The sequence below is a fragment of the Drosophila santomea genome, chromosome 3R (assembly GCF_016746245.2).
Source record: "Drosophila santomea strain STO CAGO 1482 chromosome 3R, Prin_Dsan_1.1, whole genome shotgun sequence".
Taxonomy (NCBI): Eukaryota; Metazoa; Arthropoda; class Insecta; order Diptera; family Drosophilidae; genus Drosophila; species Drosophila santomea.
Genome location: NC_053019.2, coordinates 444,295 through 471,095, shown reverse-complemented (window position 1 = coordinate 471,095; position 26,801 = coordinate 444,295). Strand labels below are relative to the sequence as shown.

Below are 26,801 nucleotides of genomic sequence, written 5' to 3'. Positions count from 1 at the left end.
GCGATAATGTTAATTTTACTAACGTAAATGACATCGCCGTACCAGAGCCTGTAAAAGCGCAATTTCGAGGTATGATCGAAAACAGATCTAAGGCATTTTCAGCCTCTAACGAGGCACTGCCGTTTAACACCTCTGTTGTCGCCAGAATTCGCACAAGCGATGATAAGCCGGTATACTCCAAGCTATACCCGCATCCAATGGGTGTATCTGAGTTTGTTAAGCGAGAAATCGCAGACTTACTTCAGAAAGGCATCATTAGAACCTCTAAATTGCCTTACAATAATCCAACATGGGTTGTAGACAAAAAAGGCCAGGATGAATTGGGGAACAAAAATAAGCGTTTGGTTATAGACTTTAGGAAACTTAATGAAAAAACCATCGCTGATAAATACCCAATGCCAAACATCTCCATGATACTGGCGAACCTAGGAAAAGCTAAGTACTTTACGACGTTAGATCTAAAGTCTGGCTACCACCAAATATACTTGGCCGAACAGGACCGCGAAAAGACCTCTTTTTCGGTAAACGGCGGAAAGTATGAGTTTTGTCGGTTACCGTTCGGGTTGAAGAATGCGGGAAGCATCTTCCAAAGAGCGATCGACGACGTCTTACGAGACCAAATTGGCAAGTCATGCTATGTTTACGTAGATGACGTCATTATTTTTTCTGAAAACGAAAATGACCACGTCAAGCATATAGATTGGGTTTTAAAAAGCCTGTGCAATGCTAATATGAAGGTATCCAGCGAAAAGACACACTTCTTTAAGCAGAGTGTTGAATATCTGGGATTTATTGTTACCAATGGAGGTGCAAAAACCGACCCAGATAAAGTAAAGGCCATAAAGGAATATCCAGAGCCTACAAATTTGTATGAGCTAAGGTCATTTTTGGGTCTGGCCAGTTATTACCGTTGCTTCGTGAAGGACTTTGCGGCGATCGCGAGGCCCTTGACAGACTTGCTGAAAGGAGTAAACGGCTCTATCAGCAAACACATGTCCAAGAAAACACCTATTGAGTTTAGTGATTTGCAGAGAGATGCATTTGAGAGGCTGAGAAACATCTTGGCTTCTGAAGATGTAATGCTCAGATACCCCGATTTCAAGAAGCCATTCGATCTGACGATGGATGCCTCTGCGAACGGTATTGGTGCGGTTTTATCGCAAGATAAAAGACCCATCACTATGATCTCTAGGACCCTGAAAGAAAGCGAGTCACACTACGCCACAAATGAAAGAGAATTGTTGGCCATAGTGTGGGCCTTGGGCAAGTTACAACACTACCTCTACGGCACTCGCGATATAAATATTTATACGGACCATCAGCCGCTGACATTCGCGGTGTCCGATCGGAATCCAAATCCGAAGATAAAAAGATGGAAAGCGTATATCGATGATCATAACGCAAAAATCCACTACAAACCAGGTAAAGATAACCATGTGGCTGACGCTCTTTCTAGGCAGAACATTAATGCCCTACAAAATGAGCCTCAGTCAGACGCTGCGACTATCCACAGCGAACTGTCATTGACCTACACGGTCGAAACGACAGACCAACCGGTGAACTGCTTCAGAAATCAGATTGTTATAGAAGAAGCACGTTTCCGACTAAAACGAAGCTTGGTGTTGTTTCGTAGTAAATCTCGCCACCTTATCAATTTCGCTGACAAAAGCTCCATTTTGGAAATGCTGAAGGAGGTCGTAAACCCCGAAGTCGTGAATGCGATACACTGCGATCTGCCCACCCTGGCAAGTTTTCAACATGATTTAATTTCTCATTTCCCAGCTACGCAGTTCCGATACTGTAAGAATATGGTTATAGACGTTACGAATAGAAATGAGCAGTTGGAAATTGTCACGACAGAACATAATCGTGCACACAGGGCGGCTCAGGAGAATACCAAGCAAGTCCTCCGCGATTACTATTTCCCCAAAATGAGCAGCCTAGCAAAGGAAGTGGTTGCAAATTGCAAAATATGCACCAAAGCCAAATACGACAGGCATCCTAAAAAACAAGAGCTCGGGGAAACACCCATACCAGGCTATACCGGCGAAATGTTGCACATCGATATCTTCTCAACTGATAAGAAGCAATTCTTAACATGTGTTGACAAGTTCTCGAAATTTGCAATAGTGCAACCAGTGCTGTCCAGAACAATAGTGGACGTCACGGGGCCCCTGCTTCAACTCGTAAATTTGTTTCCCAAAATCAAAATGATATATTGCGACAATGAAGCCGCCTTCAATTCGGAGACTATCACCTCCTTACTTAAAAACAACTACCACATAGACATTGTAAATGCGGCCCCGCTGCATAGCCTGTCAAACGGTCAAGTGGAACGATTCCACAGTACCTTGACAGAAATAGCCAGGTGTCTTAAGTTAGACAAAAAAATCAGCGATACGACAGAATTAATATTGAGGGCAACAATAGAGTATAATAAGACCCTACATTCTGTCACTCAGGAGAGACCAGTCGAGATTCTCCACACGGGTTCTGATGATCGCTGCCTAGGCATAAAAGACAGGCTGGTAAAGGCCCAGCAAAACAACATCGAAAGATGCAACCCAGCTAGGCAAAACCGTGTTTTTGAGGTAGGAGAAGTGTTTGTCAAAAACAAAGGTTAGGAAATAAGCTAACCCCGTTATGCACAGAACAAAAGGTGCAAGCAGACCTGGGAATGTCTGTTCTCATTAAGGGGAGAATGGTCCACAAGGACAACCTCAAATAAAATTCCCACTTTTATTTGCCTATTCCTAGTAGTAAGCCAGATTTAAGTATTTGTGCCGTGGTCTCATTCTACGTTTGGTTTGCAGGTTCGCCATCATAACACTCATCACCCTGGCAGTGGCAAGTGCTCGGATTACCGACTTTTCCCACGCCAAGTACATTCCCGTCGTAGATGGAGATGTATTGGTGTTCGAGCATCGTAATTGCCTGAGGCATTCGAGCAACCTGTCTGATTATATTTACATGGTAGATGAAACAAAGAAATTGTCCGCTTCCTTTCCACAATCGCATATGCGCAAGTTGTTAGACGTGGATACAGATCACATTATAAACTTGTTGTCCGTTTTAAAAATACACCACCGTATCGCTAGAAGCTTAGACTTTTTAGGTACAGCTCTTAAGGTAGTTGCAGGAACTCCCGACGCCTCAGACTTTCTAAAGATCAAAATGACCGAAGCCCAGCTAATAGATTCCAACTCCAGGCAAATTAATATAAATTCCGAAACCCAAATACAAATAAACAAACTGACCGACACCGTGAACAAAATTATTAAAGCCCGAAACAACGACTTGGTCGACACCCCGCATTTGTATGAGGCATTACTAGCGAGAAATAGAATGCTGACAACAGAGATCCAAAATTTAATTCTCACAATCACATTGGCTAAAGCTAACATAGTAAATCCCACAATCCTTAATCATGCCGATTTGAGCTCATTAATTGAACAAGACACTCCAATAGTTAGCTTATTAGAAGCCTCTAAGATTAGGGTTCTTCAGTCCGACAGCATTATTCACATACTAATAGCCTATCCTAGGGTGAAGGTCAGATGTAAGAAGGTTCTCGTATACCCCGTATCACACTATCAGACAATCCTGCGACTCGATGAAGACACCTTTCGCTCACCGAGTGCATGGAAACCACTCACAGCACTTTCTGCGAGCGATCCCGACGCGAAACCTGCGCCCGCTCACTCCATGCGGGAAATACAGCCCAATGCCACACGCAATCCAGTCACCTTAGGGCAGTAATGCCTATAGATGACGGCATAGTTATCATCAATGAGGCAACAGCTCGCATCAGCACGGACGGCGGTCCAGAGGTGCTCGTCAAAGGAACACATCTTGTGACATTCGAACGATCAGCTACCATCAACGGAACGGAGTTCGTAAACTTCCGGAAAACAATAGACAAGCAGTCTGGCGTAGCAAGATCACCACTACTGAACATCGTCGGCCATGACCCTGCGCTGAGCATGCCCTTGCTACACCGCATGAACAACGACAACCTGCGCTTTATCCAAGGGTTCAAAGACGAGGTTGACGCGGCGGGCCCCCCCAAACTTTGGTTCGCGGCTGGAGTAGTCATTAACATTGGTCTGATTGGTTCACTCATCCTTTTTCTGGCATTAAGGAGAAGGCGAGCCTCCGCTGAGATTCAATATAACCGAGGACGGTCATAATCTTAGAGGGGGAGTAGTTAACAACTAAGAGTACCAACACTTTTGTCACCAATACACAAACACTAGTACTTCATATAAACAATGCTGACGCGCCCCAACCGAGTTCAGCGCTCCGCGCTACGAACGGTCAGCAACAGCAAACGGACACCCCTTATCCGGGGTACCGAGCTATGTTGCATAAATGCTGAGTCGGCTTGCCGTGCAAAGTCACGCCCTCCAACCTAAACTTCGTAAGAAGATATAAATCCCTGGTGGCAGCATCGTACCGGATCCCACGGGAAGGAATATCCGCACGTCAGGAGGCCATAGGACCAACCACGACGGAGGAACATATTAATTTATATATACTTTCTATGGTCGGAAACGCTTCCTCCTGCCTGTTACATACTTTTCAACGAATCTAGTATACCCTTTTACTCTACGTGTAACGGGTATAAAAATCAATTGACGTTCATTCGAACGAAAGAATAAACGGACCTGACCAGATCGACTCGGCTATTGATCCTAATTAAGAATAAATTTTGTTTTCCCTTCGGAAAAAAAAAAAATTTTTTTTTGGTTTTTTTAATTTAATGTACTTTTGCGGAGTTTAATGGGTAAGGTTCATTTTATTTAATATTCTAATGTGAAACTGATTTTACAAATGCTTTTCTAGGTGACAGCGACGCGGGCAGAGAAAATTAACTTTGCATAGAAAATTGGTTATTACTGTGTAAAGTTATGCACAGGCAGACGGACAGGGCCAGATGGACTCGGTTAGTGATACTGATCCAAAATAACTATAAATACGAGACTTTTAACATAATTTAACTTCCCATTGATGCACAGTAAATAATATATGGTTGACGATGGTAAGTGGCTTCCAAAAAGGAAATTTTAATATGTAAGGCAAACTTACATGGCCGACATTTGTAAGCAACTTCGACAATTTTTTTGCGCTTGGGACAAGGATCGCTGCTTATTGCACTGGAGCTGGCTGTGCTGATGTGATAGCTGCTGGTTCCAGACGAGTCCCCCACACCGCTGGAGCCTTGGCCGTAGAATTGCAGGGATCCGTGGAACTTGCAGTGCTTCTTCTTTTGGCAGGCCTCGACGACAGTTTGCAGTAAGGAGTACTGAAGATGGGAAGAACAAACACAAGAATTAGTTTTTCTCCCGACCTATTATTAATACTCCTTATAAAGTGCATGCACACGAAAAGGAAAATATAGCGAACACCTTTTCTTTTAGCTTGTAATTATACATATTCCTCGTAGAGTAAAAACAAGAAAAAGAGCAATATTCGATTTCCTTAACTATCAGAATGAATAGAACGAGTGCTTCTTGCGGCTTGTGGTTTTAAAGTTGAAAGCCAAATATTATAATGAGCAAAAATACAAACACAAGCAGAGAGGGTGTCCAAAATTAAAATGGAATATTTATCGAAAATGGCAAGACACCAAGTGAAAATCTAAGCATTTTTCAAAAGATTGCGCTTAATAGATTTGTCAAGTTTGTTTGCCGAAGAGTGGGCTCTGACACAGTCTTGGGTAGCGTACTCGACACTAGGATCTGCTTAATCTTAATAGTTCCCGTGATGACAGCGTTTATACGGACAGACGAAATAACGGCCATATCCAGCCATATCCAAGGAAACAACAGTGATTCCGATAAGCCCGAATATGTAAATATCTACCGCTCACGATTGGGTAGCACAGGCAGTGCCTAAAACGCGATCTTTTTCAACTATAAAATGGAGTCAGCTTCAACTAAATACCTACACAAAGGAATCTTAAGTTTACCGATAGAAGTTTACAGCAAAGTGTGGGTGTGGCAGTTTTGGGCGGTTTGTGGGCAGTAAAGTGAGCGTGGCAACATGGGTAAACCAATTTGCCCTGCATCTATGTAAATACTATATTCGTTTAAAAGTATGTAACAGGCAGAAGGAAGCGTTTCCGACCATATACAGTATATATATTTTTGATCAGGATCAATAGCCGAGTCGATCTCGCCATCTGTCTGTCCGCCGGCCGGCTTTCCGTCCGTATGAACGTCGAGATCTTAAACTATCTCGAACTATAAAACCTAGAAAGTTGAGATTCAGCATGCGGACTACAACGAGATAGACGAAGTGCAAGTTTGACGATTCATGTTGCCACGCCCACAAACCGCCCAAAGCCGTGACGCCTACACTTATGAAAAATGTTTTTATATTTTTCACAATTTTGTTAGTCTTGTATATTTCTCTCGATTTGCCAAAATTGTTTTTTCCACGCCCACAAACTGCCATAAACTGTTGTGTTTATATTTGTATTTCGCACTTCCACTAACTAAGTAACGAGTATCAGATAGTCGGGGAACTCGAATCTCTTGTTCAAAAATGTGGGCGTGACAGTTTAAAGTGGTTCGTGTGCTCGTCCCAAATTTTTTCGGCACATCGGTAGAGATTTATAACCAAATGATAAAGGCAAAACGAATTACACACTTTTCCCCAAACTGTGGGTAAGAGCGTCTTTGGTTGCAACTTTCGTTTACTATACGAGTTACAGATATAAATACATATGTATGTATACACTTAGTTTTCCGCACCATAGTATGGTGGTTCCGGCCATAGTATTAAGGTATACTTAAAGTAAAAGTGGAAAACAACATTTTTTAACATCTGATAATTATAAATTCAAGAGAAAACGCAATAATCCAGTTTCTAGACTATCAGATACCCGTTACTCAGTTTGTTGGCACAGAAAGCTAGATAGACAAATAATTGACAAACAAAAATGTTACAATGTGGCAAAAACAAATTATTCTGTAAAGCGTGCCGCATGAGAAAATTTAATGTAATATATAATATTGTATGGTATAGTTTAATATGAAATCAGTTGACTTCAGAACTTTTATATGTTAACGTTTTTAAACTTTACCAATGTCAGTTTAATTAACCTCAATGACCAGAAATATTTCTCTTAAACACGCTGAAACGATTCGTTCCACCTGTTATTCACTTTTTAACGAATCTAGTTAGCCGTGTTATTCCACGATTAAGGGAAAAATAAAAGCAGGAGGATAGTACGAAATTGGTAACATTTTAAAGTATAGTATATAGTAAATAATCAAGCGAAAACCTCTTTTTAACAAGGTGAAAACTAGTGACGGGTCTCACTTTCTTTATACAAATGTTCTTATATCAAGTTTTTTGACGAAAAATGTTTTTTTATTTAACTAATAAAATACAATATCTTAAGCTATCTAAACCAAGACATGCTAAAGGTGCAAGAACAATACAAGTTTAATATCTTGTAGAATTGATACAAAAAATGTTACACTACCTGTAATGCATTTGGCCACATGCAGTTCTCAGAAGCGTTGTCAGTATTGTAATCAGTAATTTGCATATCGTCAACAGAGGGGGTCATGCTAGAAGTTGGTTCGGAGCTGGTGGCACTGCTGCTGTTAGATTCTGGAACGGGTTGTACTGGGACTGCAAGAGAGTGCCCTTTATTCATATATTCGTTAGACGGTATGTTTAGTGATGTTGAGCCAAAGATCGATCCGCGAAGTAGGTGCTTTGTTCTACCTCGGATTTTTGATCCTCTTTCACCAGACCCAGGGCATAATTCTTCGATACTGTAGCCGTCTGTAAAGCGGGAGCGAAAAAGTAAGAAAAATTTAAATTCAGGTTTAAAAATGTGAGTGCATGCTTACCTTTCGCAACAAACTTGTTGTACTGGGCAAACTCAATTGAAATACTAGTACCACGGGGACAGGCTATAACCACTTCATCCGAGTCACACGCCACTCTCTGATATGTACGCAAAGTAGCCGATAATAAAGCTATGTCAAAAGAAAATAGTATAGAACATTAAATAGCTGTAGTAATTAAACCTAATAAATAACAATGCATTTTTATTAGGGTACAAAATTTATAAGTACTAGATTGTTTAAAAAGTATTTTACTACACATTTGTTTACTTATGTGTTCAAATATGGTGTACCAGCCCACTTTGATGCCTACAAACCGCAATAAGTGACCCTAATAGTTCCTTTTCGTTGAAAAGTATGTAACAGGTAGAAGGCAGCGTTTCCGACCATATAAGTATATATATTCTTGATCAGAATCATTATCGGAGTCAATCAGTATGAACGTCAAGATCTCATGAACTATAAAAGCATGCAGATTCCGGAAGACATAGACGCAGTGCAGGTTTCTTTACTCATACTGCCACGCCCACTCTAATGCCCACAAACCAACAAAAACAGCCAAACCCACACTTTTGGAATTTTATTATTTGTCTTTCCAGTTTCTATCCATATTTTATTATTTAATTTTATTATTTTCTTCCTCATTTCATCGATATGCCAAACAAATAAATGAATTTCTCGTTCGCAATGCCACTAGCTGAGTAACGGGTATCAAGGAACTCAAATACCGTTCTCTTTTTTTATACCCGTTACTCGTAGAGAAAAAGTCTATATTAGATTCGTTGAAAAGTATGTAACAGGCAAAAGGAAGCGTTTCCGACCATATAAAGTATATATATTCTTGATCAGGATCAGTAGGCGAGTCGATCTGGCCATGTCCGTCTGTCCGTCTGTATGAACGTCGAGATCTCAGGAACTACAAAAGCTAGAAAGTTGAGATACAAACTCCAGATACATAGAAGCAGCGCAAGTTTGTCGATTCATGTTGACACGCCACTCTAACGCCCACAAACCGCCCAAAACTGCCAAGCCCACACTTTTGAAAAATAATTTGATATTTTTTCATTTTTGTATTGGTCTTGTAAATTTCTATCGATTTGCGAAATAACTTTTTGCCACGCCCACTCTATCGCCCACAAACTGCCCAAAGCTGACAAGCCCACACTTTTAAAAAATGTTTTGATATTTTTTCATTTTTGTATTGGTCTTGTAAATTTCTCTCGATTTGCGAAAGAACTTTTTACCACGCCCACTTTAACGCCCACAAACCGCCCAAAGCTGACACGCCCACAATTTTAAAAAACTGTTTTGATATTTTCTCATTTTTGTATTAGTCTTGTAAATTTCTATCGATTTGCAAAAAACTTTTTGCCACGCCCACTCCAGCGCCCACAAACCGCCAAAAACTGACTCTCCTTCGCACTTCCAATATCTGAGTAACGGGTATCAGATAGTCGGGGAACTCGACTATAGAGGGTACGAGAGAACGCCTCTTGTTAATTTCAATTTCGATCTCTTAATAGCTGAACGACGGGAATTGGACGGATGTGGTTCACCTTTTAGGAGTAAAGTATATAATTAAGACAAATTGGTATAAACATATTCCGTGATATCTTTCACGCTGAGAAAGAATAATACCTACATCTAAGCATACATACCTAAGCAAACATGTCTCACGAGCTGGAGGCTACTATATACAGCCGCAGAAAGGTTTTGTGCTTTGATAATCCGAAATTTTTTTTAAAGCATTTTCATTTTTATGCATAATAAAACCACAGAGAACGCTATCAGATACCCGTTACTTAGCTTGTGGAAGTGCGAACAAAAAAATTTCACTTTCTTCGGACATATTGATAGAAATCCGAAAAATATTATTGTAGTGAAAATAAATTAAATAATGTTTCAAAAGTGTGTGTTTGACGGTTTCGGGCAGCTTGTGAGCGTTAGAATGGGCGTTGCAAAAAGTTTTTTTTTGGCCAATCGATATAAATTTATAAGACATATAAAAAAATATTAAAACATTTTTAAAAAGGGACTTAGCAGTTTTGGGCGGTTTGTGGCAACATTAGGAAACAAACTTGCGCTGCCTATGGAAGCTACATGTTTAGTCTCACCATTCTAGCTTTAATAGATCAAGGCTCATACGGACAGACGGACATGGACAGTTCGAATCAGCTATTGATCCTGATCAAGAATATATATACTTTATATGGTCGGAAACGCTTTATTGTGCCTGTTACATACTCTTCGAGTAAAGAGTATAATTATTTTATTGGAAAATAAATATTTTGAAAATGTTACCATTAATTGTTAATAAATAAGATATCAAATACCTATGGAGATATCTTTGGCGGTATCTCTTTTGGGTTCGCTAACTTATACACCAGCTTAGAATAAAAAATACAGATTGTGCTAGGTCTTATTAAATGTTTAAGCAAATAGCTGGCTTAACTCAAGTTTCGCTCGAACGGTGGCGTAGTTTTACGAAAAGAGAGCGTATCGTATTCAATATTTTCTGCCAATGAAAACCTTGCTGTTGTGAAACTAAGCCTCGAATTTCAAGACAAAATTTGTTTTATGTAAATCTTAAGCAGACTGATTTCACAAAGTCGGTAATATTAAATAAATTGAAAGGCACAGGGTCACAATAGGGAAGGATACTCGCAATACTAACTTAGTTCAAAACTATAAATGCCACAATCGGTCACACTCAAAATGGCTGATTTGATGTATGTTAAGAAATTACTCCTAAAGCAGAACAATTTCTGTAATAAGGCAGATCTTTGCACATAGATCAGGAGAAAACCACAAGCCAACAAAAAAATTCTCCAGTCTCGAGAGAAAACAATTTTTAATATAAACGCAAAATAATCTTTTCAAACTGGTCATACATACTTGAGCAAGGAATTTCCCGACGTTGTAGAAGTTTCAATTTTTGGATATGACCAAATTTTTGTAAAAAAAAATAAAAACTGTGTTTTTCTTATCGGCAACTCCAAAGGCCCCTATCAACAGCTACTTACAGCTGGGCGTTGGTGTCGGTTTAGTCATTTAAAGTCTCATATAACAGACTTAAGACATTGGATCTAGCTCAAACAGAAAACTAAATTTTGGGACAATTAAATACAATTAAAAAACAAGTTCGAGTTCCCCGACTATCTGATACCCATTACTCAACTAGTGGAAGTGCGAAGGTTACTCTCAGCACTAATAGTTTTTGGCGGTTTGTGGGCGTTAGAGTGGACGTGACAAAAAGTTTTTAAGAAAATCGAAAAAAATAACAAGACTTTCAAAACATTTTTTAAAAGTGTAGGCGTAAAGTTTGTGAGCGCCTGTTTATCTACTCGTGTTGTCACACCTACTCTAACGCCCACAAACAGCCAAAAACTGTCACGCCCACATTTTTGAAACATGTTTTGACTTTTTTTTCGTTTTATTGTTTGTCTTGACAATTTTTATCGTTATTCAAAATACACTTTAGCCACACCGCTTCACGACCACACCTTTAAACAATTTTAAAAATTTTTTTGCATTTAAATTTTTATACCCGTTTTTCGTATAGTAAAAGGGTATACTAGATTCGTTGAGAAGTATGTGACAGGCACAAGAAAGCGTTTCCGACCATAGAAAGTACATATATTCTTAATCAGGATCAATAGCCGAGTGCATCTGGCCATGTCCGTCTGTCCGTACGTCTGTCTGTCTGTCCGTCCGTATGAACGGTGAGATCTCAGGAACTACAAAAGCTAGAAAGTTGAGATTAAGTATACAGACTCCAAAGACATAGACGCAGCGCAATTTTGTCTATTCATGTGGCCACGCCCACTCTATTGCCCACAAACTGCCACGCCCACACTTTTGTTAAAATTTTTTTGTATTTATACCCGTTCCTCGTAGAGTAAAAGGGTATATTAGATTCGTTGAAAAGTATGTAACAGGCAGAAGGAAGCGTTTCCGACCATATAAAGTATATATATTCTTGATCAGGATCAATAGCCGAGTCGATTTGGCCATGTCCGTCTGTCTGTCTGTCTGTCCGTCCGTATGAACGGTGAGATCTCAGGAACTACAAAAGCTAAAAAGTTGAGATTAAGCATACAGACTCCAAGTTTGTCGATTCATGTTGCCACGCCCACAAACCGCCTAAAACTGCCACGCCCACACTTTTTAAATATATTTTGATATTTTTACATTTTTGTATTGGTCTTGTAAATTGCCAAAAAACTTTTTGCCACGCCCACTCTAACGCCCACAAACCGCCAAAAACTCTTAGTGTTAGTACTTCCACTAGCTGAAAGGGGTATCAGATAGTCGGGGAACACGACTATAGCGTTCTTTCTTGTTTTATTTTCGATTTCTATTGATATGCCAGACAAATTTTGAAATTTCTCGTTCTCGTCGGAGAACTCGTCCATAGCGTTCCCTCTTGTTTTTTTACTGGTTTCCCTATAAGAATTACAGATTAACGTGTTTTAAAATAAGAAGATTTTATTATAATGTCAACCGGAATTTTTAGCTTTCTCAATGTAACTTATTACGTTTAGTGCAGGGTTGTTAATTAGAATCATTTTATTTTATCAAATGCATTTTCGTAACAAAACAATAAAACAATAAAATTATCATAAAAGTTAATCCTGAAATAAATTATATATATCTTAAAATCGCTTAAGTGCCTTAACCTTGCTTACCCAGTGGATCGATGCGAAAAATGATTTCCCCATCTGCCGTGGCGGTGCTAATGATACACATGACCGACAGCACCAACGCCCTGGCCTTCCAGTAATCCATCCTCTGGCAGAGGCGAGAGATTTATAATCAGTAAATCGACTTGCGGTGAAGCATAAGAAGCCTTTGCTGGCCTGGTATGTCACTCGCATTAGAATCAAAGCTCTTTCTGTTGATTTTTTAAAATTGCCACTCATGGGTTGGTTAAATCAGCCCATATGAAGCTACAGTAAAGTCAAAATCGATAACTTTTCGACAATCACTTCATTGTATGATTAAGCGCGCATATTTATTTTAAGCTTTAACTTTGAAGATGAATATAAAACTCGGACTAAAATATAATATTAATATATTATATTATGGGCTAGGATAAATTATAATGATCCTTGTATAACCGGCCTGGCCTCACTGAAGCAACACCACCTATAGGCACGGCAGCAAAGGCATTCAAATTCATCCTCACGAGCATATGAACGATATGAGATTGGCGTGGTATCCAAAAAATATTTATAAGGGACGGAAGTAGCCAAGTTTATTTAAATTTTAACAACTGAACGACTCTCGCTTTTAGACGATTGTCATCGATAGGACACCTGGCGGTCGCAGTCTTGTTGTGAACTAATATTTTTTTATTTGGTCAGTGACATGCTTTCTGAAAATTTCTACTAAGTAACTAATGTTAAATCGTTATACTTAAATATTGAGCATTCAGAACAATTTACAGATCGATTTGTCAATAACTGTTCAAACATGAAAATTCTCACCCTTTTAAAATTTTTTCTAAGAAAAACTTGAGTTTATCTTAGTGCTCATATCGTTGGAACTAATCGGAATTTGCTTTTGAAACTAACAATTAATCGAAGTAAATAAAAATATTTTGCATTTCTAACTGTCTATACTTTCTCCATTAAAGCTCTTAAGGGACACATGTCGTCGGGGGTGGCTAAGTTACGAAGGGCGCTAAATTCTTGGCTGCCGGCTTTTCATATATTTTGGCTCGGTGCTTTATTCGGGATGGACAAGGAAGATGAGACTAATGCTGCACTTTTTGGTCTCTATTTTATTAATATTATTATTTTTTCCTTTTCGACAGCTCCCAGAACACATACACATTTAAAGGTTCACCCCAAGCTCGTTATGAACAAACACGTGCCAATATACGTTGGCTTCCGATTTCATCAAGTACAGCGCGTGACAGGCGGTATGCTTTCAGATATTACTAGTATCTAAAACTACACACGTCCGCGACGATGGGAGATTTGCGGTGAACTACTGTATTTTACGCCAGGACTCGGAATTAGGACGTTGCCATCGGAGCCGAGTGCCATCGCGCACGCTTATCGTCGAGCTGTCGACAAGGAAATTCTCTCAGTAGCAACAGAGGGCCAGCAAATCAACTCTTTATGAGGATAACAGCGCATGTCGTTTTTGGTAAAGAGAGCCAGAGCTGCTCCCTGACAAAAGAACCTTTCACGATTTGGAATTGTGAATGTGGGTCATTGTAACTTCCGCACTCGGATTTCTTTTATTAGTTTTATTTCTAAGGAGTCTAACTTATTTAATTCTATATAAATATAAGCCCATGACTTCCGGAATATCTGACTATTCGTTTCTTATCATATTCGATTTATTACCCAGACACTATTTTTAAGCAAACATTATAAGTGTAACATTTCGATATAATCGAGCCTGCCATATAGGTTTTCCGTCGGTTTTACATGTTAAGTAGCATTAGCGGTTAGAATAAGTGAATAGCTAATGGCTGCACACCCAATTCACTTTTTTCACTTTTTTTTTTGTTTTTCATCGCAAAAAATGTGCAACATATTTATCAATATAAATATCAAACAAGAGAGAACGCTAAAGTCGAGTTCCCCGACTATCTGATACCCGTTAATCAGCTAGTGGAAGTGCGAAGGAGAGTCTTTAACACTGGCGTGGCAAAAATTTTTTTGGAAAATCGATAGAAATTTACAAGACCAATACAAAAATGAAAAAATTTTAGAACATTTTTCAAAAGTGTGGGCGTGGCAGCTTTGGGCGGTTTGTGGGCGTTAGAGTGGGCGTGGCAAAAAGTTTTTTGGAAAATCGATAGAAATTTACAAGAATAATACAAAAATGAAAAAATATCAAAACATTTTTCAAAAGTGTGGGCGTGGCAGCTTTGGGCAGTTTGTTGGCGTTAGAGTGGGCGTGGCAAAAAGTTTTTTGGAAAATCGGTAGAAATTTACAGAACCAACACAAAAATGAAAAAATACCAAAACATTTTTAAAAAGTGGCTGTGGCAGTTTTGTGCGTTAGAGTGGGCGTGGCAACATGAATCGACAAACTTGCGCTGCGTCTATGTCTCTGGAGTCTGTATGCTTAATCTCAACTTCCTAGCTTTTGTAGTTCCTGAGATCTCGACTATTGATCCTGATCAAGAATATATATACTTTATATGGTCGGAAACGCTTTCTTCTGTCTGTTACTTGCTTTCAACGAATCTAGTACACCCTTTTACTCTACGAGTAACGGGTATAAAAATGTTCTCTGGTTTTTGATTATTAAATGCTCTTCAATCAGAACCAAAATATTTGTTAAAAATGTATTTTTATTATTATTTTCAGTGTTATTTTTAAAGGGATCTAAAATTAAATATTTTTTCCCAAATTAAAGTTTATTTTTATTTTTTAAAAAGAGTAAAAGAGACACTTATAATAAATGCAATAAGCTTTTGCAAACTGTCGAAACTTATCAATGTTTAATTGTCATTTTGTAAAATTTTTGTATAATAAATATTTGTGTATATCTTTGATATATATGATATTCTATTATTTGTCCATGTCATGTACTTATAAATTTCCCTAACCAAAATCATTAAAAAATATCTCAATATTCCTTCCTAAAGTCAATAATCATGAGTGTCGCATACTTCATAGAGCATTTTTGTGTTTTCTCACGCTTATTTTCTTAAGTAACGGGTGTTTTTTTTAGAGGTATAGAACTTTAAGTTGGCATTACTGTTCAAGATGGCGACCGATTTAACAGCTGTCAAGTGATTTATTCTCAGTTTGGTTTGGCAATTCGTCATGCGTGCTTACAAAATCCAACTCGTGCAAGAATTGAAACCAAACGATCATCAAGCAAGGCGTAGATTCGTCGAATGGGCCCAAAACGAGATTGCTGTTGTTCCCGATTTTTCATAAGCCTCCAAGATCTTGTGATTTAACACCGCTAGACTACTTTTTGTGGGGCTATGTAAAGTCATTGGTCTATGCGGATAAGCCACAAACGCTAAACCATTTGGAAGACAACATTCGCCGTGTTATTGCCGATATACGGCCAAATATGTTGGAAAAAGTCATTGCAAATTGGACGTCCAGATTGGACTACATCCGAGCCAGCCGTGGCGGTCATATGCCAGAAATCATATTTAAAATGTAATGCCACAAGATTATCTTTCATGTCAATAAAATTCATGTCAATCGAATAATCCATCGTTGTTTTATTGCAATTTAAAGTTCTATACCTCTAAAAAAACACCCTATATAACGATATATATTATCTTTTCATTTCTGCCAAATTCCTTTTTATTTGATTTTACCAACTTTCACATGCGTTATATGAATATATATACATTATTATCTCAGTTAGGAAACGTATTTAAGTTTAAAATATCGTTTACCTTAAATCGGCCTTATTTTCGGTCTGGGATGAATATAAAATTTTGAACAAATGTAAAGGGTAGAAGGCCACGTTTTCGACCAAATAAAGTATACAACAAGAGAGAATGCTATAGTCGAGTTCCTCGACCATCTGATACCCGTTACTCAGCTAGTGGAAGTGCGAAGAAGATTTTTCAAGACTGACAGTTTTTCGCGGTTTGTGGGTGTTCGTGTTGGCGTGGCAAAATGATTTTTGGCAAATCGAAAAAAATTTACAAGAGTAATACAAAAATGAAAAAATATCAAAACATTTTTCAATAGTGTGGCCGTGGCAGCTTTGGGCGGTTTGTGGGCGTTAGAGTGGGCGTGGTAAAAAGTGTTTTTGCACATCGATAGAAATTTACAAGACTAATACAAAAATAAAAAAACATCAAAACATTTTTCAAAAGTGTGGGCGTGGCAGTTTAGTGCGGTTTGTGGGCGTTAGAGTGGGCAGCATGATTCGACAAACTTGCGCTGCGTCTATGTCCCTGGAGTCTGTATGCTTAGTCTCAACTTTCTAGCTTTTGTAGTTCCTGAGATCTCGACGTTCATACGGACAGACGGACATGGCCATATCGACTCGGCTATTGATCCTGATCAAGAATATATATACTTTATATGGTCGGAAACGCTACCTTCTGCCTGTTACTAGTATACGCGTGACAATCTTTTGAATAAGACTATGAGGCACTAGAAACTTGATTCCTTTTATTAAGCTTGTTCAAGATTTAGTTTCCGATATCTTGACTTTCATATTGACATCCTGATGGGCAATATACATTATAGAGTCAAAAACAATTCTGCTTGGATTCTACTATCTTAATTGTTATAACGTCTTACCACTTGTACTTGTAAGTCCGTTATAAAAAAGCTTTCTAAAGCTCAACATTGGGATTTTATCTTTTTATTAACCTTTATTTCAAATTCGCCCTGTATAACAGCTTTAAAAAAAGTTATATTCAACCGAATAGTTTCATGTACATAAATCGGTTTTGCGGAATAGCAATCTGTAAAAATATTATTGCATTAGCAAATATCCAAATCTTTATGGCGTGTGCGCAAGACATGGTTTTAAACATAGCTTAACTTTTAGATGGGATCCACGCGGGATTAGGAACGATAATTGTACATGATTGTTGTGCCTCTTCTGTTATACAGATGAATTCTGCTTAAGCGGTAACACTGCAATTGTTGATTCGAAATATGTATATAGTGATTTTTGATGCTGATGTTTTGTATTTTTACTTGGTTTCTTTATAGTTTGCAGATTTAAAGGTAATTTGAATGCTAAATGCCAGTACTTCAACGTCTATTGGCTCAATGTGAACGGTAGTATATAAACAATGATCAGAGCTGCACTCGTTCTGGATTCTGAGGCTAGCGAGACGATTTCGAGGCTCCATTGTTATGGTCTTGTGGTTGAGAACCTCATACCAACGCGCCAGTATTGGGTCTTTTCATTCGCAATGTATTGTAGTCGCGCTATTGCGATATTTGTAACATCCAAAAAACTCAGGGCAATGAAATTCGACCAAGTTACCATTAAGTTTGTGAAATCTAATAATGCTTAAGAAGGTGTCTTACCCAATTTTTCTCCACAGAATACAGAGTTCAGGGACATTGTCCATATTAAAGCCCATCCAATAAGCACCACACGATGACGAAAGGGTTGTGGGTATGAGTTGTGTCTTTTCGTTGCCAGGCGCGACTCCATTACAAAGACGCAGCCGACTGGCGCAGCTGTGGCTTCAGAAGACAGTAAGTTCAGTGGACCTCAACCACTTATTCTTAAATGAATGCGAATGTACGATTTGCTGGTGTTATTAGAAAACGGTTTTTAATTTTTTCCTAGTTTCTCCGTGCTTGGAATAGGATTTTTTACATTTGGATTCATTTCACTACATTAACATTCATAATTTATCCATACTAGATAAGGAATATTTTTTTGAGGAACTTTTTGTCAATCTAAATCAAATATTTAAATTTAATAAATGATGTTTGATGTATCCCTTAATTTTTTGATGGGCTCTTTCACACTTCCGAACACGAAATCTGTAGGAGAATAAAAATACATTTTAAATTAGAAATGTAATGGTTAAAACTGCAATGTTTGTATGTTTTTTTTTTGTTATCAAATCGCAGTAAGTAACGGAGAAGTAACAATCACACAGATTCGATAGCAGGATCAATTTTTAACGTATCTAGTAACTCGAAAATAGCTAGTAAAGTATCGACTATAGCGTGTATTGACTAATCACGTTATCCATATTAAGGGATTTAAAGGGAACTTTAAAACTGGAGTATACTGGATCACAGCATCTGAGCCCCTGAAGTATGTGTTTAGCTACAAATCTGTAGCTCAGATATTAACAAGAAGTAACGCTCTAGTTGATTTTCTCGAGGGCGAGAAAGAAATTTAAATTGACAAATCATAAAATAAATTAAAAATAACTGTCATCAAAAGTGTGTGCGTGACAGTTTCGGACGCCTTGTGGGAGAAACTATACCTCAGAACTTAATGCTTGATTGGCGCAGCCGGTAGGATACAAAAAAAACAAGAGAGAACGCTATAGTCGAGTTCCCCGACTATCTGATACCCGTTACTCAGCTAGTGGAAGGGAGAAGGAGAGTCTTAAACACAGTTTTTGGCGGTTTGAAAGTTTTTTGGCAAATCAATTGAAATTTACAAGACCAATATAAAAATGAAAAAATATCAAAACATTTTTCAAAAGTGTGGGCGTAGCAGCTTTGGGCGGTTTGAGGGCGTTAGAGTGGGCGTGGCAAAAAGTTTTTTGGTAAATCGATAGAAAATTACAAGACTAATACAAAAATGAAAAAATTTCAAAACATTTTTCAAAAGTGTGGGCGTGGCAGTTTTGGGCGGTTTGTGGGCGTTAGAGTGGGCGTGGCAACATGAATCGACAAACTTGCGCTGCTTCTATGTCTCTGGCGTCTGTATGCTTAATCTCAACTTTCTAGCTTTTTTAGTTCCTGAGATCTCGACGTTCATACGGACGGACAGACGGACAGACGGACGGACAGACGGACATGGCCAGATCGACTCGGCTATTGATCCTGATCAAGAATATATATACTTTATATGGTCGGAAACGCTTCCTTCTGCCTGTTACATACTTTTCAACGAATCTAGTATACCCTTTTACTCTACGAGTAACGGGTATAAATATCCCATTAAATCCGCAAGTGAAAAGGTAATTTGTATGACTAAATTATCCATTAGACTGTGCACGCGAATTTACCAAAAGGAAATCGGTAGCTTTTACAATTAAAGTGGTATCCGCCCAAGAACGTGTGTGTCCTTGTTATATTAAAAACCCTTATTTTAGTTCTTTGCCAAATACGCCAAGTGCAGCAGTTATCTCGAGAGCGAAGTCTCAGTTCGTTTATCAGACAAATTAAATACCTGCTCAACTTATACCCAATAAACGATGTTCGACAGAAAGCCGTAATTTTTGGAGCCATTGAAAGAGAATTTAAAGCTCAAAGCCCCCTGAAGGAACTTGTATTGTACATCGTACCACGTAATTTAGGTCAATTTTGTGAGCAATTAGATACTCGTAAGTTAGCCTTAGAAAGCTACCAAAACTATTTATTAGTTTAGAAGCCCAATTTCAAAAAAATCGGATAATTTTTCAAACCTAAATACAAACGCACTAAACGTAAACACTAATACCTATACTAAAATAAGGGGCCGTCCATAAACCTCGTGACCCTAATTTTTGGCCATTTTGACCCCCTCCCCCCCCCCATGTGACATATCGTGATTCTCACCGCAACCCCCCCTGACCGTCACGTGATAAATTGACACTCCCCCCTATAGGTAAAAAAAAAAGAAAATATAATCCATAACAATGACTAAATAATAATGTAAGTTTATTTTCTATTAGCGAACGAAAAATACATACATTCTTTCTTACGAAAACAAATAATTAGGAATCTGTCAATTAACAAAAAATACTGTATGTATTTTCTCATAAAAACTAAATCAGAAATCTGTCACTGAATTAAAATACATAGATTATTTCTTACGAAAACTAAATCAGGAATCTGTCACTGAATAAAGTGGCAGATTAAATCTCTTTTACTTCACCTCATGCCATGGCGAGCTCAAATGTTCGGCAATTGTAATTAAAGGAGCCCAACTATTATAGTTACAATCCTTATTCGCAAAACTAGTCAAATCTTTATCAATAATGTCTGCGTCTAACCATTCGGCGTCTTCTTCTTCATAACATTTCAAAATTGCTAAAAATTCTTTTTGTCGAGCGGCAGCTATTCTGACCGGACGAACTTTCTGAATGGAAGTGGTGGCCTCGCAATTTTTCTTATGTCTTGCCAATCTTGAAAGAGACCCAGTGTACAAATTGCAATTTGAACAAATCTTCCGAGGAAGAGATTTTTTTACCGATGGGCAAAAGTAGTCGTAAGGAATGTCCTTGAATGTATTTAAATCTTCATGAGTAATCGTAGATTTTAGAGTTTCTGAAACGAACAATGACTGAAACTTTTCATTGCTCTGTTTTCGAAAATAATCGAAATTATAATCGCGCACAATTATAATCACGCATAAAAAATACTAAATTTAGCAAATGAGGTTGGAAATTCCACACAACACATTTGGCGATTTCCCGTGAGGTGATCTATATATTTATGAAAATTGATGTTACGTGAATAACTTGAAAGGTAACTCACCCGTTACGATGTAGACTGTGATTTCACCTCAAACAGATTTATCACTCTCGGTGACTCTCATTATCACTCAGTATTATATAATTATCTGATTTCTCATTATTTTCTTGAGCACATGTCCAACAGCTGATTATCGTGCGTTCAAAGTTGGCACTAGTGACAAAATGTGGCGCGAGATTCAATTCAAGAATTTCACGTAGTCAAATTTTGAGTACGTAAAAACTTACCTTATAGCTGCTTTCTTATAAAAAAATCAGTACGTCGCGTGACTTTTATTGTAATGCTGTAGAATGCTGTAGTCGAGTTCCTCGACTATCTGATACCCGTTACTCAACTAGTTTAAGTACGAAGAAGAAATTTTAGCACTGACAGTGTTTGGCGTTTTGTGGGCGTTGGAATGGGCGTGGCAACAAGTTTATGGCAAATCGAGAGAAATTTACAAAGTAACAAAAGAGTGAAAAAAGATGAAAACATTTTTCAAAAGTGTGGTCTTGGCATTTTTGGCAAAAAGTTTATTTGCAAATCGATACAAATTTACAAGACTAACAAATAATTGAAAAAATATCAAAACGTTTTTTAAAAGTATGAGCGTGGCAGTTTTGGGCGGTTTGTAGGCTTTAAAGTGGCAACATTGGTCAACATGGGCTGCGTCTATGCCTCTGGAGTCTACTGTATCTCAACTTTCTAGCTTTTGTAGTTCCTGAGATCTCAGCGTTCATACGGACGGACAGACGGACATGGCCAAATCGAGTCGGCTATTGATCCTGATCGAGAATATATATACTTTATATGGTCGGAAGCGCTTTCTTCTGCCTGTTACATACTTTTCAACGAATCTAGTATACCCTTTTACTCTACGAGTAACGGGTATAACTACACACTCTAGCTTTAATAAATATCGACGTTTTTGAAATATCGACGTTGATACGGACAAAAGACGCACATAAAGATGGATGAAAATTAAAATATATACATTAGAACGAATTTTCTGTTTAAAGAAACGATCAATAAACTTTAAAGGATACTAACTTTGCCAAACTGATGTTTATATACCTCGTAACTTAAAAAATCCCGCAAATATAAGAAGTTTACTATGGAATGTTTCTTGAATTTAAGAATCTTTTTAAGACAGCTAAATCGTTTTAATTTGGCATAGAATTAAATCGAAATGTAATCAAATTCGGATACCATCATGTTGCTGCCATAGGAACAGTCGAAATATTACAAGCGACTACAGTTTTATTATCTTGGATCATAAATAGTTAAAAAGTATGTAACAGGCAGAAGGAAGCGCTTCCGACCATATAAAGTATATATATTCTTGATCAGGATCAATAGCCGAGTCGATCTGGCCATGTCCGTCTGTCCATATGAACGTCGAGATCTCAGGAACTACAAAAGCTAGAAAGTTGAGATTAAGCATACAGACTCCATAGACAGAAGCAGCGCAAATTTGTCGATTCATGTTGCCACGCCCACTCTAACGCCCACAAACCGCCCAAAACTGCCACGCCCACACTTTTGAAAAATGTTTTAATATTTTTTGAAAAATGTTTTGATATTTTTTCATTTTTGTTTTAGTCTTGTAAATTTCTATCGATTTGCAAAAAAACTTTTTGCCACGCCCACTCTAACGCCCACGAACCGCCAAAAACTGTCAGTGTTGAAGACTCTCTTTTGCACTTCCACTAGCTGAGTATCGGGTATCAGATAGTCGGGGAACTCGACCATAGCGTTCTCTCTTGTTTTTTTTAAATATATAATTTTTTGTTGAAAATAATTCGCAAAACACAAAATCAAAAAACCTCTCCATTGGAATCTCTGAAATCTCGAGATCTTAGGAACTATAAAAACTAGAATGTTGAAAGTGAGCATACAGATTCTAGAAACATAGACGCAACGCAAGTTTGTTGACCCACTCTACTCTAACGCCCAGGAACCGCCCAATTCTGCCACGCCCACAAATTTTAAATTTTTTTGATATTTTTTCAGTTCCTTTTATTAATATTGTTAGTGTATACCAATTTGCCAAAAAAAACTTCATGCTACGCCCACAAGCTGGCCAAAACTGCCCCGCTCGCTCACCCATTTGAAACATTTTTTAATTTTTTTTCTATTTCTATCAATATGCCAGAAAAATGTCAAAATTTCTTGTTCGCACTTACACTACATGAGTCTGATAGTCGGGGAACTCGACTATAGCCTTTCTTCTTATTTTATTTTGTCACGAGCAACACAACTCAAATGGGAACGTATGATACCTTAGCATATGGAATTCGAAGACCGGTCTAAATTAGTTTGTTTCTTATTGTACGAGTATATTAACTTCGATATGGATTTTTGAGTAGATTTATTTTTAATGTCGTTTTTAAATTTCATAATTTTTAAACAAATTATTTTAGATTTTTTGGTTTACGTTTATATTTATACATACATATTATTTGTTTAAAAAACCTTTTTCTTTTTTCATACATATTTATTTATATTTATTTTTATTTATAGAAATGCGTGTTTTTTTTTAAAGATACGTAGCTTCAAAAACTGCCTTTTTTTGTTTGTTGCGCTCGATAATGTATTTTCGTATAATCTATTATATATAGGCACTTTCTAAATGAATTAGTTTTTGATTACACTTATATTCATTTTCACTAATTTGTCACTGGCCTTAAAAATTATATCAGGATAGCCTTGTTTCAACTTTAGAATAGTTCACCTTTTAAATTCACCTTGATCGGAGAATCCTTTTATTGGTCGTTACAACTGCGGCAATGTTCTATAGTCACTCCACTCTCACTAAACATGCGGTTATCAGTGCCTTGCTCCGGTTGCTGTGCAGTCAAATGCTGGACTAACGGCATTCCGACGTCAAGGCGTTGGAACAGGAAACGCACTGTCGGCAGCCCCTGTTAAAAGAGAAGTAGAGATGCTGATATGACGGAGCTTTTAAGAGAACAGAAAAGTTTTCAAGGAGCTCAATGAAAGACTAGTGTGCGACTCTTCTAACCAACCATTTTTGGCTTTCATCCGACAGAATAGTTTAGCTATCTGTGCTGTGAAATTCTCTGCACAAGCATTCTGCAAAAAACTTGTTTATATTGGGCGCCAAAAATAAAATGTTCTGTTTGTCGTTTGATAACAAACCAACTAATTATATGTATATAAGTATATATATTTATGTCCATATATAGTAACTTTCGGGAAAATTGATGTGCTACGGAATCTTACAGTGATTATATGATTAAGTAAAACTATAGGGTATGTATTTATACTAAGACTTAAGAAAATAATTAGATCATGAGAGAAGGTGATGGTAAAAGAAAACTAGAATAGAAGCAAATTTCGGAAAGCCAAAGCTTATGTACCCCTGAAGTAATTATATATTCCAAAAAGTAATGCATAATATAAATTTTGTTCGTAGAGAAAGGCCATTTTTTAAGTGCTTGGGACACAGATTTGGATCTTGCTCGGGCTGCCATAAGAAACAAGAGTGTTCGAAATTTGGTACAGAAATTATTACAAGAAATATGGAAAATCAACTATTACGTCAAAAATGCGAACAATAACTCTGTTTGCTACCGCGCAGATTTTAGTTCATGGAAAGCAGTTAACACTTCGAGCGTTGCACTATGAGAAATTTGACCACTTTTTCTGGCTTAATTAATAACTCCAGAACGGGGAAAGATATTCAAATGGTGTTTTTTGTATGGGGTTACACTAGTCCATATCTTTAATGGTAATAATTGTGGGCGTGGCACCGCCCTTTCTATTTTTTGTAATTTATAACTCTAGAAGGAATAAAGATATTAAATTTGTTTTTTTTCATTAATTTGCACTAGACCATATCTAAACGTACCCCAAAACTGGGGGCGTGGCACCGTCCCTTATATTTATATTATTCATTTTCGTAAAGGCTTTCTCTAATTTTGTATGCTTTTTCTAATCTCAGCAAAAACAACTGATTTTGTGATAGTGTTTATATACTTAATTATTTTACAGAAGTTAACAACAATAGTACTTATAAAAACAAGAGAGAACGCTATAGTCGAGTTCCCCGACTATGTGATACCCGTTACTCAGCTAGTGGAAGTGCGAAGGAGAGTCTTCAACACTGACAGTTTTTGGCGGTTTGTGGGCGTTAGAGTGGGCGTGGCAAAAAGTTTTTTGGCTATTCGATAGAAATTTACAAAACTAATACTAAGTCCCACTGATTAAAATACTTTTTACAGAATGGAAATTAACGCTTTGGTTCCAAAAATATTAGAACTTTTGTAACGAAAGAAAAACTTAATGTTGCAGATTGTTGCTGTATTTAACAGCTGATTTCTTTGTTGTGGCGCCATCTATTAAAATTTCTAGTATACAGCACTAAAAATAGGTCAATTATAAATGCGTACACTAAATATTATTGTAATATTTCGACTTTCAGAAAATGGGTTTTGGCCAGAAAAATTGGTCAAATTTCCCATAGTGCGTTGGCTGAATAAGGATCTTACATCACGGTCGTATCTGAAGAAGCGGCTTTAATACTAAGTGTACCCGAAAAGAGTAGGGGAACCAAAATCTATGGACTATGAGAAGGTTTAGTTCGGTACGCAACGGCTAAGAATTCCTCTAACCAGCAACCATAACCAGTAGCTTGCCCTAATTGCTCGTTATGGTGGATTTCAAAGACACGCCCGGTAGACGCCAAACTGTTAAGTCTAATCCTCGTGTATAAGAATAGGTTCCTTTAAATCCCACAAGATCATTTCCTCTAATATTACAGAATATTGTTGTCACGGACTTTTATTTTCATTTCTGTAATTCCGATCTGAAGAGAACAATTTAGGATCCTTGCCGATTCCAATCCAATCCAACACCAAACACTAGTGGTGGTATAACACAATTAAGATACAAGCCTGTAATCTGTCTTATGTATATATAAGATCACTAAATGTAAGCTGAAGAGAACCCAATATGAGATTGTATCACACCGACACTCTATAGTCGAGTTTCTCGCCCATTACATTCCTGTTGCAGTTTTGGTCGGTTTGTGAGCGTGAAAAAAATTGGTTGGCATACCAATAGAAATTGGCAAGACAAATAATATTTAAAAAAAATAAAAGCAATTTTCAAAAGAGTTGGCGTGGCAGTATTGGGACCTTTGTTGGCGTTAGAGGGGGCGTATCAACATTTGGAATCACTGAAATCTGCCTGAGCAGATATATATCCTATAGTTTCTTAGATCTCGACGTTCTTGCGGACATACAGACAGGCGGAAAAAACTTGATCGACTTAGAATTGATCCTGACAATAAATATATATAGTGACATATCCATAAGTCCCTAAGACTTAAGCACATGCCTACACAATAATACACATACAACAACTCTGGATGTACCCAAAAGATACCAGATACCTGATAAGTCACCCACTGGTAGACTAAACATCCGTTGTCTAATTTAAACAATCTATGCTTAAGCCCTCGCATCATCGTTGCGTTCCCACATTCAAAGCTCTGACTCGCAATCCCGAAAAACAGAAGTATTAGATTTCAATAAACAAAATTATAAGAATCTAAGAGCACTTGTATCCAAGAGCGAATGCACTTGAATCCAAGAGAAATGCAAAGACTATTAAAGTCAGCAACTCCAAAGCTTTATCTCTTCATTTGATCAGAACCCTTAAGTCTAAAGTTCATATTAGAAAAGCTCGAAACCGAGGCTTGAACGTCAATCAAATCAGAGTAATTATCAGAGTTCAGTTTGAGACCTAATTATAATCGGTCGGTGTTCTTCTCAACTAAAAATATTGTAATTATTCAGTAAAA

General features: G+C 37.7%; 1 protein-coding gene and 1 long non-coding RNA gene across 8 annotated transcripts in view; one reads left to right on the top strand and one right to left on the bottom strand.

Annotated features, from left to right (window-relative positions):
- LOC120451377 overlaps positions 1–23,915 on the bottom strand; it is a 50,966-nt gene extending 27,051 nt beyond the window's left edge. The window contains exons 1-6 of one of the 6 annotated variants that reach the window (XM_039635027.2): positions 23,706–23,915; positions 20,996–21,145; positions 17,867–18,334; positions 7,872–8,000; positions 7,496–7,803; positions 5,089–5,305 (exon numbers count right to left, since the gene is read on the bottom strand). In XM_039635027.2, coding sequence (XP_039490961.1) covers positions 5,089–5,305; positions 7,496–7,803; positions 7,872–8,000; positions 17,867–17,996 — 784 coding nt within the window. In that variant the 5' untranslated portion in view covers positions 17,997–18,334; positions 20,996–21,145; positions 23,706–23,915. Of the gene's footprint in view, positions 1–2,970; positions 3,165–5,088; positions 5,306–7,495; positions 7,804–7,871; positions 8,001–12,556; positions 12,766–17,866; positions 18,335–20,995; positions 21,146–21,219; positions 21,320–23,705 lie in introns of those variants that run through there. The other 5 variants (XM_039635028.2, XM_039635029.2, XM_039635030.2 and 2 more) reach the window with 5 other exon arrangements.
- On the top strand, positions 4,866–5,469 carry LOC120451378. 2 transcript variants are annotated; one of them, XR_005616380.1, is made up of 3 exons: positions 4,866–4,945; positions 5,019–5,041; positions 5,140–5,469. It is a non-coding gene; the product is annotated as an uncharacterized LOC120451378 (long non-coding RNA). The 2 variants fall into 2 exon arrangements; XR_005616379.1 differs by having other exon boundaries at positions 4,908–5,041.
- Positions 23,916–26,801: the final 2,886 nt, after the last annotated feature.